The sequence below is a fragment of the Mauremys reevesii genome, linkage group 8 (genome assembly GCF_016161935.1).
Source record: "Mauremys reevesii isolate NIE-2019 linkage group 8, ASM1616193v1, whole genome shotgun sequence".
NCBI lineage: Eukaryota > Metazoa > Chordata > Testudines > Geoemydidae > Mauremys > Mauremys reevesii.
In genome coordinates this window covers 79913470-79932753 of record NC_052630.1, presented here as the reverse complement: position 1 = coordinate 79932753, position 19284 = coordinate 79913470, and the positions used below count along the sequence as shown (strand labels likewise).

The 19284-nt window shown below is 46.7% G+C and overlaps 1 protein-coding gene across 1 annotated transcript in view; it reads left to right on the top strand.

Moving 5' to 3' along the window:
* Positions 1-15633, top strand: part of LOC120370546 (maestro heat-like repeat-containing protein family member 2B) — a 32275-nt gene extending 16642 nt beyond the window's left edge. The window contains exons 4-16 of the mRNA XM_039485463.1: positions 407-559; positions 2477-2631; positions 3988-4150; positions 4601-4794; positions 7392-7529; positions 7736-7847; positions 9564-9710; positions 10884-11066; positions 12140-12295; positions 12795-12929; positions 13130-13232; positions 14310-14375; positions 15192-15633. Of these exons, the coding sequence (XP_039341397.1) occupies positions 407-559; positions 2477-2631; positions 3988-4150; positions 4601-4794; positions 7392-7529; positions 7736-7847; positions 9564-9710; positions 10884-11066; positions 12140-12295; positions 12795-12929; positions 13130-13232; positions 14310-14375; positions 15192-15289 (1803 nt within the window). The 3' untranslated portion in view covers positions 15290-15633. The remainder of the gene's footprint in view (positions 1-406; positions 560-2476; positions 2632-3987; positions 4151-4600; positions 4795-7391; positions 7530-7735; positions 7848-9563; positions 9711-10883; positions 11067-12139; positions 12296-12794; positions 12930-13129; positions 13233-14309; positions 14376-15191) is intronic.
* The last annotated feature ends 3651 nt before the right edge of the window (positions 15634-19284 follow it).

Below are 19284 nucleotides of genomic sequence, written 5' to 3'. Positions count from 1 at the left end.
GAAACTTACCTCCTGCATATCCAGTACAATGTTGTGCTAACTGTGCAACAGAAGCTTTGCCTCGAACCTGATCTCATTAGTGTAGAATACAAAAATGTAGTATATAGACTATGGAGAGAATTTTAATCCCAAATGACTAGCTGGACATGAGGCTAATTAATAAATTGTTAATTAATCAGAAGGGTAGCCATGTTAGTCTGAATCTGTAAAAGCAGCAAAGAGTCCTGTGGCACCTTATAGACTAACAGATGTATTGGAGCATGAGCTTTCGTGGGTGAATACCCACTTCGTCGGATGCAATTTGCTGATGCATAGATATTTTTCCATAGAGATATTAGGCCTCCATTTTTACAAGTGCTGGAGCCAAACATCATTGCAGTCTCTCCTGTTTTTGATTTGTTCCCAGGTTGTTAGTGAGTACTTTCCCCCAGAACAGGCCACAGCCTTTATTGAGGCCACAGTGGAAAGTATGCTGTCTGCCAGCCCCACCTGTGCCACAGCAGCTGGACTGTGGATGAAGGTTATACTGAAGGAGTGTGGAGATGCCATGCTTGATAAGGTAAAACGGGAAACTGGAGAGGTTTTCTGCCTAAACTCGAGGCTTTTAGATCTTTGCCCTCATGTGTAATGAACAAAAATCTTGCTGTTTCTCCCCCTCGGACATAGAATCGATTCCATCTCTGTTCCCACCCTAAACTAGGCAATGGCAGAATCAATAGCAATAGACAGAGAGAATCCAAGGGAAAAGGAAGATGGTTGGTTATTTATTTGTCTGGCTTGTTGCCACAGTATTCAGCCAAGAAAGGCTTGAAAAAACACTCTGGGGAAAAGACAAGAAGACAGAATGACCGGCACTTGGAGGCATCCAGTTCTTAGGAGGCCTATGGCTAAGGGCTACCTGGATAAAAATAGCCCTGTAGTCATTCCCAGGGAGTCTGGAGCCTGGGCTCTGAGACCCACCCTCTTGCCAGGTTTCAGAGCCTGGGCTGCAGCCCGAGCAGGAACAGCTACACTTTTAGCCACATAGTGCAAGCCCCTCAGGCCCAGGTTGACCTGAGCTCTGAAACTCACTGCTGTGGGATTTTTTTGGTGTGTAGACGTACCCTTTAAGAATAGAAGGAGGGAGGGAGAAAACTATAGTGTCTTTGGGATCCACTATTTATATGCCTTATTCTGGAGCCCAGTGTGTTAGGGCTAGATGAAAGGAGCACTCCACAAATCTTCTATCAAGGCTGGTGAAAGGCCTCAGGACAGGGAACCCTCGCAGCAGAACTGCCACGTTTGCACAGTATTTCGAAGATGTGAAGGGCTAGGAATGAATGAGAGGTCGTCACCTTGTCATAGTCCCAGGCATTTGCACACTGTGTTTAAAGCACTTGCATATTTTGTGCTTGTGGTTGTTTATGAGCTGTGCATCCTTCGAGGCAAATGGTTGCATTTGGCTGCTTAAATCACACCTGCAAAATCTGGGCAAGCAAAGCCTTCTTTTGTGCATGCCAGCTGGTTTATTTAATGCATAGCTGGGCACCACCACATTAAATTACCTGGTATGTACAGGGAAACCCCACTCAGGGGTGGCTCCAGGCCCCAGCACGCAAAGCGCGTGCTTGGGGCGTCACGCCGCGGGGGGTGCTCTGCCGGTCGCCTGCGGGAGGTCCACTGGAGCCACGGGTGCCACTGTGCTTGGGGTGGCGAAATGGCTAGAGCCTCCCCTGACCCTGCTATAATGCACCCCGTAATAATGTGAATTCGGCTATAACACGATTGTAAGGTGGCTCCGGCCGCCCCAGGCCAAAAAAAAAAAGCAGCTGGAGCGCTGCGGAAGCGCAAAAGAGAGAGAGAAAAAAGAGAGAGAGAGAGAGAGGCTTTGTGAAGGAAGAGGGGCTGGAGTGCCCCCAAAGGGAAAAAAAAAGCAAAAAATGGAATGTGCCTTCCTCACTGCCTTTTCCCACCTGCCCCCACTTACCCTTTTGGTGAGAAGAGCCACTCTCTCCCCAGCTGCTCCTCGCCCTTTCTCTGCCCATTGCACGTCTCCCCTGCTCACCCCAAGTGTTTCCCTCTCTCCCTCCATGGCTGAGAGCCCCCGTTGCTGGAGCTCCACCCTTTCAGTTACTGCGGTGGGCAGTTCACAAATGAAAGTAGTTTTCTGCCCAAGAGAAATCGACCGGCTTGAAACTGACCAGCTTGAAATGGTAAACCCTGCTATACCGCGACCCCACATTTAGCGCGATCCAATTTTTTGGACCCTGATCATCGTGTTATAGCGGGGTTTCGCTGTATGTGTGTGTGTCAGTGTTAATTTTTACAGCCAAGTGTGGGCAATTGTTGTGGGTTAAAGTTACACAGACATATTTGAACGTTTGTTTCTTGAGGAATTTCTAAAAAAGCAGCAAATGTCTAAATAAGGGTTTTGATTCTGTAGAATGAATGGAGAGAAAGAAAAAGGGACATTTCTTTCTGGTTTTGTTCCTTCCAGGTGCCAGCTATTGTGGGTATAATATATAGCCACATGGCTACTATCCAGGAGGGCAGCTTGAGGCAATTCCTGCTGGAGGCAGTGTCTATTTTAGCTCACCATCACCTAGAGGCAGTGATCTCCAGCCTACTCAGCAACCATCTGCCAATGGACAGGTATATACCGCTACCTATTGCATTCATCTTGGTAAAACATGGATCCCACAGCTTTGCTGGGAGATGTAGGGCTTTATTTAAGCAGCAGACATTTTGGGATAATTCCTGATGGTTAATAGCCTGGGTCTTTCTCCAGGAAGGTCCAAGAGCATGGTAAGGTGGGGTGTGGAGAGAAATTAAGTGTCATTCTGTTTCCATTAATTCATAACTGCTTTGACATCCTAAAGACCTAACTTTACTGGTATAACTGGAGTGTATTGTTGGAAACATCTACTTCTCTAACAGGGCTGGCTCCAGGGCTTTTGCTGCCCCAAGCAGCAAAAAAAGGGTGGGGAATAAAAAACCCTGCGATCACGATGTGCAGCTCTACTCCTTCGCTCCGAGAAGGAGTGACGGACCAGCCGCCGAATTGCCACTGAAGACCCAGATGTGCTGCCCCTCACCATTGCCTGCCCCAAGCAGCTGCTTGCTGGGCTGGTGCCTGGAACCGGCCTGGCTCTCTAGACACCTGAATTGACCTCACTTTGGAAATTAGCAATTGCTGTTGATTTCCTGGGAGTATGACAGCTTCAAGTCCAATCCCTGGCTGATGACAAAGAATAGGGCCAATATTGTCATCAGACCGCTGCTTGGTATCGGTCAGGGTGTGGCTGCTAGAATAGAGTTGCTGTCCTTGGGATTTAAAACTGGACTGGAAGCAGATCCATCATTTCATTTAAAGGTCCCCAACTGGGTTATCAGTTATCAGTGCTGGAATCTAAGACCATAAGAATGGCCATACTGGGTCAGACCAAAGGTCCATCTAGCCTAGTGTCCTGTCTTCCGACAGTGGCCAGTGCCACATGTCCTAGAGGGAATGAACAGAACAGGTAACTGTCAAATGATCCATCCCCTGTTGCCCAGTCCCGGCTTCTGGCAAACAGAGGGTAGGGACACCCTTTGTGAAGGGGAACTAGGATGGCCATGAATATTCGTTCTCATAATTGTATGTCCAGTTAGTAGAAATGTGGCTTTTCTTTCATCCACTTGCCTTCCAAACCCTGGATCTTTGGGAGCCACATGCTCAGGATTCCATATTTACTGGGAAGTGGGAAAACAGGAACTGAGGTTGGCGCTCTGTGTCCTGTCCTTCGGAAGTCTAGTATTAATGGTTAGGCTGCAGTAAGACTAGGTCACTTAACCTAGTTCTGTAACTGGAAACTCAATATTTAAACAGGAGGAGCGTTAAAGGAGGACAGTGCTCCTAACTTTCTCCTCATAGGCAAGGAGAAAAGTTGGTCTTTACTTAAATAGGACGCATTCAGTCTGAGCCACAAAAGTGTCCAGGGGTCACATGTAACTTCTGTTAAATTGCAGTGACACCAGTGAGCTGTGGAGATCTCTAGGGGGAGACCCCTTGCTTGCCACTCAGGTCCTACAGGTCCTAATAGAAAAAATAAAGATGTCAACAAGCCAAGAAGAAAGCATCACCTCACAGACTGAAACTGACAGGCATTTGGCAGCTGCTGAACCTCTCTCAGTAAGTTAGATGACAGACACACCTTTCAGGCTTTCCTCTGCCCTGTGACAATCCTGCTGATGGAAACCTAGAAGTGTGGTAGAATATTGCTGTGTGGGCACTTCTCCTCTGATGTACTGTTTCCCTGAGTCCAGCTCTGCTGTCTGTGGAAGAAATACGCAGTTTTAGAGTACATGGCTGATTTACTTAATAACATCTGGCAATTAGAAAGTCTTTGAACCAGGTTTCTCACAGTGCTTTGCAAATATTCCTTAGGACTCACAACATGCCTTGGTAGGTCATACACATTTTTACAGATGTGGGAAACTGAGCCATGAGTTAAGGGAGTTGCTTGCAGTCATTCAAGTTACCGGCAGAAGTGAAAATTCAGTACAGCTGATATCAGAAGGGGAGAAGAGGGTGTGATGGTGTTGGGAGGAGATCTCATTTTTTACCATGCTCTCCTTTCAGGCAACATGTGCCATCTTTGAGGTGGTGTCAGCACAGCAGTCGAGCAAAGCTGTGCAGGAGCTGCTCCCAGAGTTGTTTCCTGTTCTCCTGCAGCAGGTCAGCCGAACCTCAGGACAAAAGATGCCTTTGCCAAGGATAAGAAGCCGGAGCCTATTCCAAAAAGACCAACAACATACTGAGGGCAACCCTTGCCGGTAATTAGAAGGAAGGGAGAGAAACAAAGAATTCCAATAGAGTTGTGTGACACTCCCCAGGAATTTCCAGGGTTATGAGGCACCTTACCATTGCCTGCCCTTAGAGTGAGGAAGTCTTGTCTGTGTCTGCTGTGGGTCAGTTCCCTAAAATGACCAGGCTCTGGCAAAACAAGCACTGCCATCCAGGCCTCCTCAGACCCCAGTCTCTTTGTACAGGTTAGTGATAGGCACACACCAACCCCCGAGTCTTCTGACCGTTCCGTATAGTGTCCAGACCTTTATCCACTGAACACCCACAGAATTACCGGGCGTGCTGTTCCCTATGGAACAGTACACACCAGTTTACTTCTTATACTTTAGACTCTGTACTTTATACTTTATTACTTATACTCTATAGTGCAAAACACACAGCACTTAGATATATTTATAGTGCAAACAAGAGCAGAGATGATCAAAGAACAGAGATTCCAGTGACAGTGAGTAAGAATGCAAACAAAAAATGGTTACATGTCAAATGAAATCATAACATGGTCCTAGAGACTAAACTTAACCAACAGGTTAACGTCCTGTCTAAAGATGTTTCTCACCCAATGTTCTCAACCAAGCCTGATAGCGACCCCGCTGTCCGTCTCGCTGTCCGTCTACTTCCTAAGTGAAAGATGCCAGAGTGTCTTCTTTGTCCCCCAAATATACTAGAGCAAACCTTTGAGGTGTACCCCAAAATTGGGTCTCCACCCCCTGTCTCCTTCCTTTTACTTTTCTTTCTTTGAAGTTCTCACAGTCCTGAACTGAATGTGAACCCTACATGCTTAATTTACATGTAAACAAACAGATGGAGAAACATTTCTTGCCTTAAAGAGAACCATTTTTTCACCTTTCCTGGTGACTAGTCCCTAGACACAGATCATAAGAATGTAATTTTCAATGCATATATATGGCTCGTTACACAGCATCTGTAGATGTGTTTCACAATGATATTGGTAACATGAGCTTTTATTTGAGACTCATATGACAATCTTTGAGTGATCTTTTAGCCCCTTAAACCACTGACTCACTCTGGGAATGTCCGCCTCTGCAAATTCCTCTGTAACTTTAACTGCGGGGTCCAGATTAACTGGCTGGTGCCACGTAACCCATACTCGGGTATTGTCAGGGAAACTCTGAAGAAACTTCCAGAATCATGCAGTCCATGATCTCCCCCACAGTTTGAGTATGTGGCCTTACCAGTGAGTGGCCCAATCTTTCAATTTCTATGCAAATGCACAGAGGCCTAATCCCTCAATCCATCTTTCAACTCTCCATTTCTGGCAGTACTTTTCTGTGGACAGGCCCCACCTCGTCCAGCATGGCTGCCTTGATCATGTCCTAATCTCTTGCCCGCTAATCACTAAGAGCTATATATGTGCTTCCCCGGTTAAATGGGGTGTCAGTCGAAAGGCCCACATTGTTCTGTCCTTGTGAGGTCTCACCGCTGCTCCTTTAAGAGTAACCAAAAGCAGATCAGGGTTGTTCGCAGGTCCCATTTTACAGAGTCTGGTCTCCTGTGCCTAGTTTCCATTTCCTGTCACAGGACTCGCCAGACTTTGGAGGAGTTGTTGCCAGACCCGGGCTTGCTCCCGTATAAATTCCTGAGGGCTCTTTTGCTGTTAAACCTACCAGGCAAGCAAAGGCTGTTTTTCTGCCTGGTGGGATTGTTGGAAGGTCTGTGGGGTCTTCTACACCAGCAGTTCTCAACAGGGCCGGTTTTAGGGGTTCCACCAAGCAGGGCTGGCAGTAGACTAGTTGGGCTTAGGGCAGAAAGCTGAATCTCTGAGCCCAGCCAGGCAGGAGCCCTGAGGCCCAGCACCTGCACTAAAGCCCCAAGCCCCTGCATCCTGTGGAGTTAAAATCTAGAGCCAGGAGCCCCAAACTCTGATGCCTGGCAGGGCAGAGGCCTGGGACTGGGCCATGGAGTATTTATAGCTTGTTGAGGTAAGAGGTGGCTCAGAAACGGAAAGGTTGAGAACCCCTGTTCTATACTTCTCCTTGCTGCTTCACCACCCATTTCAGTGTGTTCCCTCCATCACCCACACTGCCAAACCTCTACCCCGGCTTCTCCAGCAGGTTCTCCATTTGCATAGATAACAGGGAAATCCCTGATGAGCCCCCAGCTGTGACAGAGAGGGGTGTTGCACTGAATTAGTACTAATAGTGACCAGAGTGCTGACTCAAGTGCAAACCCTCAGCACTCTGTCACATCATATCTGGAGATAGGACCCCAAAATATCCACTAGTGATCACCACATTCTATGCCCCCCAGTTTTTGGGTCCTGATCATGTATCTTTTTTATATCCTTGTACTCTGCTAGTACCCATACTCCTTGCAGAAAGTGAAAGACTGCAAAATTTTGTCCCTAGCAAAACTAGTTCTGTGAGATGTATGAGACAGAAACTTACCTCCTGGCATCAAGTCCTTCCAGGGACACTGGTGTCCAGGATATTGCCAATGGATGAACTGTCGATGAACAGCAGACCTGATAAGTAACCTGGGCTTCCTGACTCTGTTCAGGCTGCACCTTCCTACTGATTGCTGCAGTTCTGTGCCTCTCTTTCCCCAGGTTTTCTGTCCAAGCATTAGAATCTGTGCTTTCTAAAGCTGGGAATGAGAGACTGGTGAGAGTGCTCAGGATGCAGAAAACATGGATTCTGCTTGAAAACCCCCAGACTCACCATGAGGGAGTGTGTCTGCTGGTGAGGTAAGAGATCTAAGAGGCATGATTTTATCCTTGGGAATCAGTAGCAAATAGAGTGGCTGAGAGGGAACCTCCAGTTTATAGCTTTGTGGGGGGTGCCCTGGGTGGAAACACACAGCTCTCACCCATAGATATCAGAGCTGTCTGCTCAGAGCAGCTGAGTTTTTGAAGTGTGCAATCGACCCCATAAGCGGTTTTTTGCCTTCCAGTGTTCTGCTAAGATTTGGACTAATAACACTTGAGATCATCCAGAGCCTCCTCCCCTGGGTGAATTCCCCAATGGAAAACTTCCGAGTCACCGGCACAGCTTTCCTTGCCCAGGTAAGACACAGGGCTCCGAAGAGCAGTTTCACCATTAGACCACTGTCTGTTTGCCTTTCTTTTAAGGAGCTGTACAGTTCAGTTCATAGGAGTAATTGTCATTTTAGATAGTAGACTGGGTCCCCCTTTATATGGAAACCTGACAAGGAACTTCATTCTACCTTTCGGAGTCATTCTCTCGCTGATATTTGTATTGCTGTCATTGCCTATACTAGCTACACAACCACAGGCGCTGGCTGAGAGAGATACAGACAGAGTTTGAAGTACTGGACCTCTTCTGCCAAGTCCCAGTGCTGATATTAACCAACAGCTCCTGGTTTTGGTTTCACTCAGCAGATCTTCAGAATGAACCTAGTGTCCTAATACTATAAAACAAGCAACATACAAATACATTCACATCTGTCTTAGGTTCTCATGACTATTGTATCTGAGTACCTCAAAACTCATTTATGTATGTATGTAATCCCCACAACACTCCTGGGAGGTAGGGAAGCACTATTATTCCTATTTTACAGGCAGGGAGCCTGATGCACAGAAGGGCTAAGTGATTTGCCCAAGGTCACCCAGGAAGTCTTTGAGGGAACAGGACTTTGAACCTGGGTCTCCTAAGTCCTAGGCAAGTGTGTTAACTGCTGGACCATCCTCCCTTTCTACAGCCCTCCTCTAACATCTGCATCATATTTCCACTTATGCTAAGTAACTATCTTAGGGGTTCATCTGGTTCTAAGGAAAACAATCGATCTGTGCCTGGGATGGGCTGTTCCTGGGCTTTGAGGCTCCTTACAAGAGGCCTCATGGACCTACTGCACCCTGCCCCAGGAAAAGAGCCACAAATCTGGGTCTGTCTAGAGAGGCCTCATGAGAGCAGCCAATCAGAGCCCATCAAGCTCAGCTAAAAGGAGCTGCAGGGCCTTAGCAGGTCAGTTCCTGCCAGGAACTGGAGGGGCAAGAAAGGGTGCTGCTCTCTGGCTGCAGAAATTCCGGGGATTGCCAGAGTTTGATTCTGGCAGCATTTGCTTAAGTTGGGTTTGCAGGAAGAGAGTCCTTAAGAACTTGAACTTTGAGGTGAGGGTGAAGCTAAAAGTGGCCAGTAGGAAAAAGCAACAATGAACTGAAATCAAGCGGTGCCTAGCTACTGTTTACTGGGTCCATGGTTTGGAACTCAGAGTTATGGGCAGGCCCTGGATCCCCTACCACTTACAGTGGCATAAGCCCCAAGAAGGGGACAATGCTTACGGAGAGCTTGAACAAAGAGCAGAATTTCAAGGACCCAGAGTTGGGGCTGGAGACCCTAGTGAGGGCAATGGGACTGTTCTTGACTAGCCCAGAAGGGGTTCATTTGGACTTTGGGACTTAGCCAGAGGCCTGAGCCACAGAAGACTCACTGAGGTCAGCTGGCAGGGTGCACCGGGGGTGAGAAAAGGACTGTGGTACCAGACCCAGCCACTAAGAGGCTCTCAAGAGGTGAGTGGATCCCTATTATAGTGCCCAAAAGGAAAGCTCCATGTTCTTAAGACATTTCTCATTTGTGTGGAATGATAAAGTTAGTGTGTTATGTGCCACGTATCAGAGGGGTAGCCATATTAGTCTGTATCCACAAGACTGTGGCTATAGGAGGACTCCTTGTTGTTTTTAGTGTATTCTATGCTGGCTCAAATTCTATTCCCAATCTTAAGGATCATATTGGTGCTAATGGACATGTTGATTTTATTTCAGCTAATGACTGATCCCATGCTCAGGGAGAAGAAGTTGCTTAAGAGTGTCTTGCGCATCTTGGAAGAAAGGTCACAGGATAGGAACAGCATTGTCCGTCAGATGGCTGTAAGAGGCCTGGGAAATATAGTCAATGGGGCGCCTGTGAAGGTATGAGAGAATACTGAATAGGATGCAACATAAGTAGAGAATCCAAGGGAAATAATTGCTCAGAGTTTACAGAGGCTGCACACAATGCACTAGGCCAAATTCTGCTCTCTCCCATACCCTAGTAACCTTTTTGCAGTCAATACAGAGCAAGCTGGATCCTTTGGTAAACTGGGCATAAGCAAACAATGTGCACTTTAATGTAACCATATGTAAATGTATACATCTAGGAACAAAAAATGCAGGCCATACTTACAGGACGGGAGACTCTATCCCAGGAAACAATGATGCTGAGAAAAAACTTGAGCCATGGCAGATAATCAGTTGAACATAAGCTCCCAATGCAAAGTTGTGGCCAAAAGGACTGAAATGATCCTTGGAGGCATAAATAGAGGAATCTTGAAGAAGAGTAAAGAAATTATTTTCCCTCTGAATATGGCACTCATGTGAGCGCTGCTGGAATGCTGTGTCCAGATCAGGTGTCCACAATTCAAGAAGGATGCTTATAAATTAGAGAGGATTCAGAGAAGAGTCACAAGAACTATCAAAGGATTGGAAAATATACCTTTAGTGATAGACTCAAGGAGCTCAATCTATTTAGCTTTACGAAGAGAAGGTTAAGGAGTGACTTGAGGACAGTCTATAACTACTCACATGGGGAACAAATTTTGATAATGGGTTCTTCACATTAGCAAACAATGGTATAACAAGATTCAATGGAGAAAAAGGAAGCTAGATTAATTCAGACTGGTAATAAGGCGTACATTTTTAATAGTAATTTTAATTAATCATTGGAACAATTTACCAAAAGTTGTGGTGGATTTTCGGTCACTAGCAATTTTAAAATCAAGATTGGATGTTTTTATAGAAGATGTACTCTAGTTCAGAGACTATTTCGGAGAAATTCTATGTTATGCAGGAGGTCAGACCGGATAATCACAATGATCCCTTTTGGCCTTGGAATCTAAGTAACAAGAAATCTAATAATAGGATTATGCACGTGTATTATGGCACTGAGTTTGGCTCATTGTAGCTAGCACCTGGTTTGAAATATAGCTATAGATCTCAGGAGGGAGGGAGAGTTGATGAAATTCCCACAGCTTCATAACTGCTAAAGAAAAGTTCTTAGAAGTGTGATCAGTGATAAGTGTTCTTTAATGTCGTATGTTTGTACAGGTGAAAAAATACAAGAAGTTTCTTCTGGACATACTGATCGGGGCCTTACATGATATTTTCAGTTCTGAAGTGATTGGTGAGAGCATGAAAGCACTGGCCAAAGTCCTGAAGGAGCTGAAAGAGAAGGACATTGGTTCTTCCTTCAAAGACCTCACCCAACAGATCCGGACCTACTTTGACGATGTATGTGAACAGAACTCTCCAACCCCAGTTCAACCGATCTTGATTAGACTCGATTTATGATGTGTGATGTGGACTCCCTGGGCATTGCTCATGTCAGAGTGCAGAGATTTTAGGCCCCAGGGAAGGGAGGTATTTTACGGAGGAGGAGAACATTAGGAGGATGGGGATGACATCCCTGCTCCCACAGTCTCACCCTTCTGTTCTTCTTGATTGCCACTGAGAACCTCAAAGAAAGTCTGAATACTAGATTAGGTAGCTAGATAACCATGAAAAGGGGGTTACAGAGTGCAATAGAGAGTGTTGGGCCTGCTCTGTACTGTTTTTATGTGAGAGGGTTGGAATGATCATTCTGTTTTGCAGAGAATTTTTGAGATTTCAAATTTTGGTTTTGTTCCTATTTGTGGGAACCCCTCCCCCAAACTTCAGAACTCCTTGTGAAACAGAATTACTATTCTCAACCTAGCTCTGTTGGAAGCCTTGGCCCGGGGCAGTCTGTTCTCAGACTATCCTGGTGCTGGGAACCCAGGAAACTCTGGGAGCTAGAGGTGCCAGGGAGTTGCAAATTTGAGAGCTAGGACTCCCAGGGTCATAGAATTGGAAGGGACCTCAGGAGGTCATCTAGTCCAACCCTCTGCTCAAAGCAGGACCAATCCTCAGCTTTTTATCCCAGTTCCCAAAATGGCCCCCCAGGGACTGAACTCACAACCCTGGGTTTAGCAGGCCAATGCTCAAACCACTGAGCTATCCTTCCCCCCAAAGCTGGGAGCCTGGAAGCCTATGATCCCAGTCAGCCTGCTAGATTGGCTGCCAAGGAGCTGGATGGGTGTACTGGCAAGACACCAGGCAGGTTTCTAAGGACTCTGTCTGGCTTCTGGAGGAATTTCATCAAAATTGAACTGTCTCTAAAATATTGTCAGGAATCAGAAAATTCAAACAAAAAATTGGTTAATTAAAGTTTTATCTGACTAGCTGTAGTTGCAATCACTCTACTTTAGCGTAGAAGAGACGTCTGTGTGAGGTGCGTGATGGGATTGTCCCTTACTTACCAAGTTGTGGGGCTTTCTTGGCTGTAGGAGGACGATGCTCTTCGCTCAGTGGCCTTTGTCCTATTTGGCATCCTGGCTCAGTTGACAAAGAAAAAACGGAAGGCCTATTTCGCTGAGCAGGTTCGAAAGAGCTGGGTCACACTTCTGCTGCACCTGCAAGACCCAAGCCCCGAGGTTTCAATGGTAAGACCAACAGTGACTTATTTCCTAAGCCAAAGGAATCTTCCTCCCAATACCAGGGGAGCACTGCTATTCCTGCTTGTTGTGAAGGCCCAAATTCTCCCCTCGGTTCATTGCTCTCCTGCTGAGTCAGTTCCAGCCAGGTTGGTCCATGGCTGCCTCACCAGAATCCAGGATAGGTCATGGGTCTGACCCCTACAGGTCTCTGTTCCTGTCTGACTCTTCACCCCAGGCCCCTGCCTCCCCAGAACAGAGGAGAGACCACAGCTGTGCCTGGTGAAGCAGCTTTCATCGGTATATCTGTTCCCAAAAGACAGTGATGCTACCTCCAGGTTTCAGTGGAAGCTCTCCCCTCTTAGTCATTCCTGCATGTTTCTGCCAGTTGCATCCAGATTAATCCCTTTTTGTCCTGGAATAGATGAGCAGTCATGCAGATGAGTTCCCTTTGATTGAACACAGCACTCGGTAGGGAACAATTCAATGGTGTGACACTCTTTTTCAGGAATGCAGAGCTACGTTTCACCTCTGTTTCCCGTTTTTGGGACTGAAGAGGCTCCAACATGCGATCAATAGGCACCTTGGTGGCAGAGCCGAGCTGAAGCCTGAAGAGCTCCAGATGGACATTTGCAGACACCTTGTGAGTGAGCTGTTGAATTGTATGAGATTATTGACTGGAGGGTGATGGGAAATGTAAATCTGCCCCAGATTCCCATTTTTCCCACTTCTACCCAGCCACCTGTTCTTTCTCTTATTTACCTGTGGTTCATAAAAGCATGTGCTAGCAGTCAAAGGGCACTTCTAGCCAGAGAGAGCTCATGTGTCCCTGATTTCCTCTAGGCCAAAGAAAATGCAGAACTGCTGGAGAACTTGTACAGCACCACCATCGCTTACTTCAGTAGCAGCTGGGAAGGGATCCGGGCAGTTGCCGCCAACTTAGCTGGTGAGAGATGATGCCCAGTGTCCCTTTTGATATTCCCATTGAGGGAGACAGAAAAAATCCCACTGTGCAGCACTGAGCTGCCCTTAATCTCTCTGTGCCTCAGCTTTCCAGCCATAGATGGAGATGTTAATGTCCCTACCTCTCTAGGATGGTGGTCGGAGGAATTCATTAGTTGCTATAAAGTGCTTCAGGATTGTTGCAGGGGAAGCACGGTGCAGTCATTTTGCAGTAGCGGCTGGGACACCGTCACGTAGGGCATGGTTACACTTTGAGCTGGGGGTATAATTTCCAGCTTAATGAGACACACCCACAGTAGCCCTGTGTGCTAAAAATAGAGAGTAGCTGCGATGGCAGGAGCAGCAGGAGGTTTAACCACCCCAAGTATGATCCCATCCAAACCCCAAAGTCTGTTCTCACAGTGGCTGCTCCTCCCACGGCTTGTTAACATGCTAGCACTGTCAGAGCTAGTGTGGGCCCATCCCATTGAACTGGGAGTGATACCCCTAGCTCAAAGTGCAGACCCTACCCAGTGCTGTTCAGTGCTCCTCACTGCGACTTCATCACTGGGAGGCATGCAGCCCACCTCCCCACAGCGCCTGCTGTTTCACCTTCCTGGCCACAGCACCTTGTCAAGGAAGCATTAGGTTCCTCCTCTTTGACCCAGTGCCCTCTTCTCCCTAGCACACCCATGTGAGACAGGCAGGCATTGGGGCTCACCTATCAGTCTCCTTGTGAGATCCCTGCTTAGAACTCGCTTATTCCTGGCCCCAGTCCTTTGCTCAGACCACTAGACCAAGACACTATCTTAGTATGTCTCCAATAACTGACAGCATTGGCAAGAGGAGCACAGACTGTTTCAAGCAAATGGGTTTTATGTAAACATTCTTTTTAAAAAATGTCTCTCTCATTCTCTTCAGTGTGGACTCTAAACTGCTCTAGCATCCTCTTGCCCACAGCTCACCCTTAGGCCCACAGTAGGAGACCCCAAAGACCTGTCTAAGGGCTGCTAATATCACTTTGCACTCAACAAGGGAAGATTTTATTATTGTTGTTATTTATTTGACATTTTGTATTTAGGCATCATCCTGGAACACACAGACACTCAGCGTATGAAATGGCTGGACCTGGAACATCTGCTGATGTGTAAGTGATAAATACAGCTGAAGTCCTGCTCATTAGTGAGTTATAAAGGAATTTAGCTCACAAGCAGCAGTAACCGATACCACTGGTGCAAAGTGCATCAGCCACACATCGAAGGACAAATTCACTCTTGCCCAGTAGAAAGTCAGCCTTAATTTCCCCTGAAGGAGGAAGCTGCAGAAGGTGTGATATGAGTCAGTGCATCTCCTGGTTGTCCTGGCAATGCCCCCTCCCCAGCCAGTGCTCTCCACACTTTGGGCTTTATTGGCTCTCTGTGGACTCCCCAAGTGAGAAGTAGCCACTTTCTGCTACCCCAAATTTCCCACCAGCAATTTTGCTTCCAGTAGGTGCCCTGTATCATGCGCAAACCAGCTTGGACCTGGCCTGTGTTAAATTCCAGGTTTAGTTGAGCTCAGGCAGTGGCTCCTGAATAGAGCTGGAAAATAACTGAAAAGTGGAAGCTATTGAAACAATGGACCTTCTTCCATTTGCAGCGGAGTGGATGACTTTCTGGTAGAGTCAGGGTCAACCCACAGTTGGGAGCGTGGAAGGGACCCAATGGGGGACCCTAAAGCTTTGTTTGTATTGGAGAGCTGCTGTTGTGTGGTATTCAGAAGTAATAAGTCTCCAGCTATTTCAGGCACAGGTGACTATATGAAAAGTGAGGCCTATTCATCTCTCATGTATTTTCCACCCCCAATAAAAGGACTGAGCCCAGTTTCACATTTTTCCATGTGATCATTCTGCTCAGGTACTTCAAGGTTCTGTGATCACGCTTAGCTGTCTGTTCACTAACGTTATGTCCTCCTGTAATTTCAGCTCTCCAGGTCCTAGAGAAAGACCCAAGTCCCACTGTCCAGCTGGTGGCAACTGAGCTCATAAGTGACATCTGTCCTGGCCGAGCGCTTGGCGAATGAAGCAGAACGGAGACCAACAGAACAAGGCGCTCCAGTGGTATAAGGGCCCTACCATCAATCAAATGTTAACCTCACCCCTTGACCCCGGCAGCAAGATGTGTCATGTGACCCCTCTAAGAACTCCTCCCACTTTCCTCTACCAATCAGGATGGGTTTCGCCCCAATAGGAATGCCCCGAGAGAAGACTTGACCAATCAGGGGGAGTTCCGGGGCAGGTGACGTGTCCTTTGTGTGACCCCTCTAAGAACTCCTCCCATTGCCATCTACCGATCAGGATGGGTTTCAGCCACTGGGGATCACTCCAAGAGGAGATTTGACCAACTGGGGGGAATTCTGGGGTGGGGTGACCCATCCGGAAGTGCTTCATGTGACCCCTCTAGGAACTCCTCTCACCACCCTTTACCAGTTGCGATGGGTTTCAGCTGCAGAGGACTGCCCCAAGAGGAGAGTTGACCAAAACAAGGTAGGTTCTCGGAAGGGGTGAACCTCCCAGAAGAGGGTCGTGTGACTCCTCTAAGAACTCTTTCCAATGCCCTCTGCCAATCAAAGTGCAGCACATCACTTCATAAGTCCCAGCGCTGGGCAGAGGAGGTCATCTCTTACCAAGAAGACGTGTTTTATGAATTGTGGAAAGGCTGAGAGGAGACATGGACTCCTTTACCACTCCCCTGAGAACTTCAGACTTTGTTTTAGCCCTGAGGACCTTTGGGCTTGTATGGATAAAGCGCTATAGCAGTTACAGTTCCGAGGAGGGCCCTTTGACTCGACCATTGATAGATACCTCGGGACCCGACCCCGAACCCTCGTGAAGAACCCTGATGAGTGTGACGACCCCCCCCCAAAGTTGGAAGATGATCATGGCTTGGGGGAGTCACTGGTGGACAAGGTGAACGGGAAAGACGTTGCTCAGGTAAATGAATGATTAAGAAGCGATGGTCGATCATGGGGGTATAATGGGATTAGAAATCGACTTGGCATTGCATAAATCTAAGAACAAGCAGGGGGTTGCTTACACTGTCTTTTGTCTGAAAATCTGTCAACAGGTCGATGATGCCTTTCAAGAGGCCTTTAAGAACTTACACATCGGTAGCCCTGTCGTGCATCAGCTGTTTTTGCTCCTGTCTGAGATGCAGATCTCAAGAGGAAAATCTGGAAAAGGACAAAATAGAAGAATGAACCAGCTCAGAGCCCTTCGTTGTAGGGGTCATGGCATCCATTTTTACAGGTGGCTGTCAAAGGTTGTGTTAAACCAGGCAATTAATTAAACTTATTTAAATGTGTCCCTGTGACTGTATCCCCCTCCATACTTGCGTTAGTAAAAGACGGTACCAGGAACAGTCCTGTCTCCACAGACAGCTCTGTTAATGAAAATATATTACATCCCCAGGGAAGCTAGGAGCTTTGGTGGGGGAATCCTCTTTTTCGAGTGGCCAAAAAGCACAGTAAAACTTTAAATAGAAGACAGGTAACAGCTTAGCTTTCAGATCAGATTTTTTCACTTTACACAAACTGGCTCAAATACATTTTAAAAGAAACAAGACCATTGTTTCACATGTGGACGTGCAATGGCAGGCAGATTTGGTAGATGTGCACCGGTTCTCCAAACACAACAGAGGCTTTAAGTACATCTTAACGGTGATAGACATTGTATCCAAATATGCTTGGGCCTTAGGCCTAAAAGACCAGATGAATGGTGAGGTATCCAAGGCCTTTAAAGCTAGTTTTAGCGAAGGCCGCATGCCTCAAAAATTACAAACTGATCGGTGGAAAGAATTTTTAAACAAACCTTTTAGCAGATTGTTAAAACGGCATGGCGTTCACCATTTTGTTACTAATAATGAAGTCAAAGTAGGGGTAGTGGAGCAATTTAACAGAACTTTAAAAAGATGTGGAGGAGGTGGAGATATTTTACAGCCCGGAACACTTTTCGCTACATTGACGTGTTATCTGACTTTATAAAGAATGACAACCGGACCTTTCACAGAACTATACGTACCAGACCTGCTGATGTTAATCCTTCACATTCTCTGAAGATATGGAAAACAGTTTATAGAGATGGTTTTAAAATAAAATCGGTTGTTGCCCCTTTTAGAAAAGGCGACCACGTGAGACTATCTAAAGTCAAAGGAGCCTTTGAAAAAGGTTATGAACAGACGTTTACTGATGACCTATTTATAGTGGATGAAGCCTTAACCAGGAGCCAGAGCCCTGTATACTGATTAAAAGATTACGAGGGTGAGACAGTTACTGGATCTTTTTACCCTGAAGAATTACAAAAAGTAAACCCCAAACAAGACCGGATTTACAGGATCGAAAAAGTTCTAGCGGATAAAGGAAAAGGGAGAAAAAAGCAGCTACTGGTGAAGTGGTTGAGGGAGGCGATAAGTTTAACAGCTTGGTGGAAGCTTCTCAACTCTGTGACATTTAGAGACGGATAAAACAAACAAACAAAGATTCCTCCTGCAAAGACAGAGAGAGAGAAAAATGAGCGACAGCGGGTTCTACATTACGTTGCCCAGCAATGCCAGCTCTGCAGTTTTTCCTCAGAACACCAGCTTGAACTTTACAATACGGCTAATTAAGCCCTAGGATCTCCGGAGAGCCTGGGAGGTGGGTTAGTGGAAATACAATACCCACACAGCCGGAACACTGTCAACACTGGGGGGGAGGGATAGCTCAGTGGTTTGAGCATTGGCCTGCTAAACCCAGGGTTGTGAGTTCAGTCCTTGAGGAGGTCATTTAAGGATCTGGGGCAAAAATTGGTCCTGCTAGTGAAGGCAGGGGGCTGGACTTGATGACCTTTCAAGGTCCCTTCCAGTTCTAGGCGATTGGTATATCTCCAATTATTACCTTACCTAACAAAGACACCCCTTTTGAAATCACCTTTGCAGGTGTGGCATGGAGTTTATCCTACTACAGGGTTATTACTCATCCATACCCGAATTATTGGATCATATGAACAGTACTGTGGCTCGTCATCCCACACCACCTGAGGTGGTCATGAACTACGACCCTGGGGGTAGAAAAGTTAGTCTTAAATCCGCCAATTTTACTTGTATGTTTTCTATCAGCGGGGAGCTAGCTAACGTTCTAGGTTTGGGCCCCAAGCACAGAGTCCAAAAATTCCCCTTCTCAGCAGACATCACAGGGCTTTTAATTTCTTGCGTCTGTTCACAGATATTGTAGAACACGAGTTTGTGGGGGACTTTTCTGTTCCCCTGTTGCACTGTGTCCCTGTCCGAGGAAGGAACAACCAGTTTGTCACCATCACCTACGATAAACCTCATTACATTCCTGTCAGAAAACTCCACATCGATACCATTACCACTGAAATAAAGACAGATCAGAACAGCCACGTCTTGTATTGCTTTGGCAAGGTGATCATCAAGATGCACCTGTATGCCCGGAGAGAGCGAGGTTTCTAAAAAGCAAAACATTAGGCGATCCTAAAAAATTACAGTGACCCCACCATCTACAGGAACTATTACAAAGCCCAGGTGGGATAGGCCCTTCCTGCATGTATGGGGCTGGCGTGGGTGGAATATTCCGTAACCAAGCCTCTGCAACCGACTTCGAGGCAGAACACTGCGTGAGAGACTACATGAATCTGGTACAGACAGCTAGTAAAGATGTGAAAGATCGTTCTCTGTTAATCAATCATGAGGAGTTTGCACGGAGTTACACCTTGTTTGCCTTTGACCTGTCTCCTGACCAGGAATGCGCCAATCACTGTTCCCTGTTTAAAACCTAGAACCTGAGAGCAGAAATACGTTTTGGGATGGCTTTAACTGATTGTGTATGGGGTTTTTGACAACGCCATAGAGATAAATCAGAGGAGAAATGTTCTGCTTGACTATATGTGAACATGGACACCGTGCAGCTCTCACGTGTCTCATCAACGACCTCTTACACAAAAAAGAATTCCCTTATGATTGGCTCCCTGGCAGCAAGCTGTCTCAGAGACCCTTAGGTTTGGTGGTCAACATGTATCCACA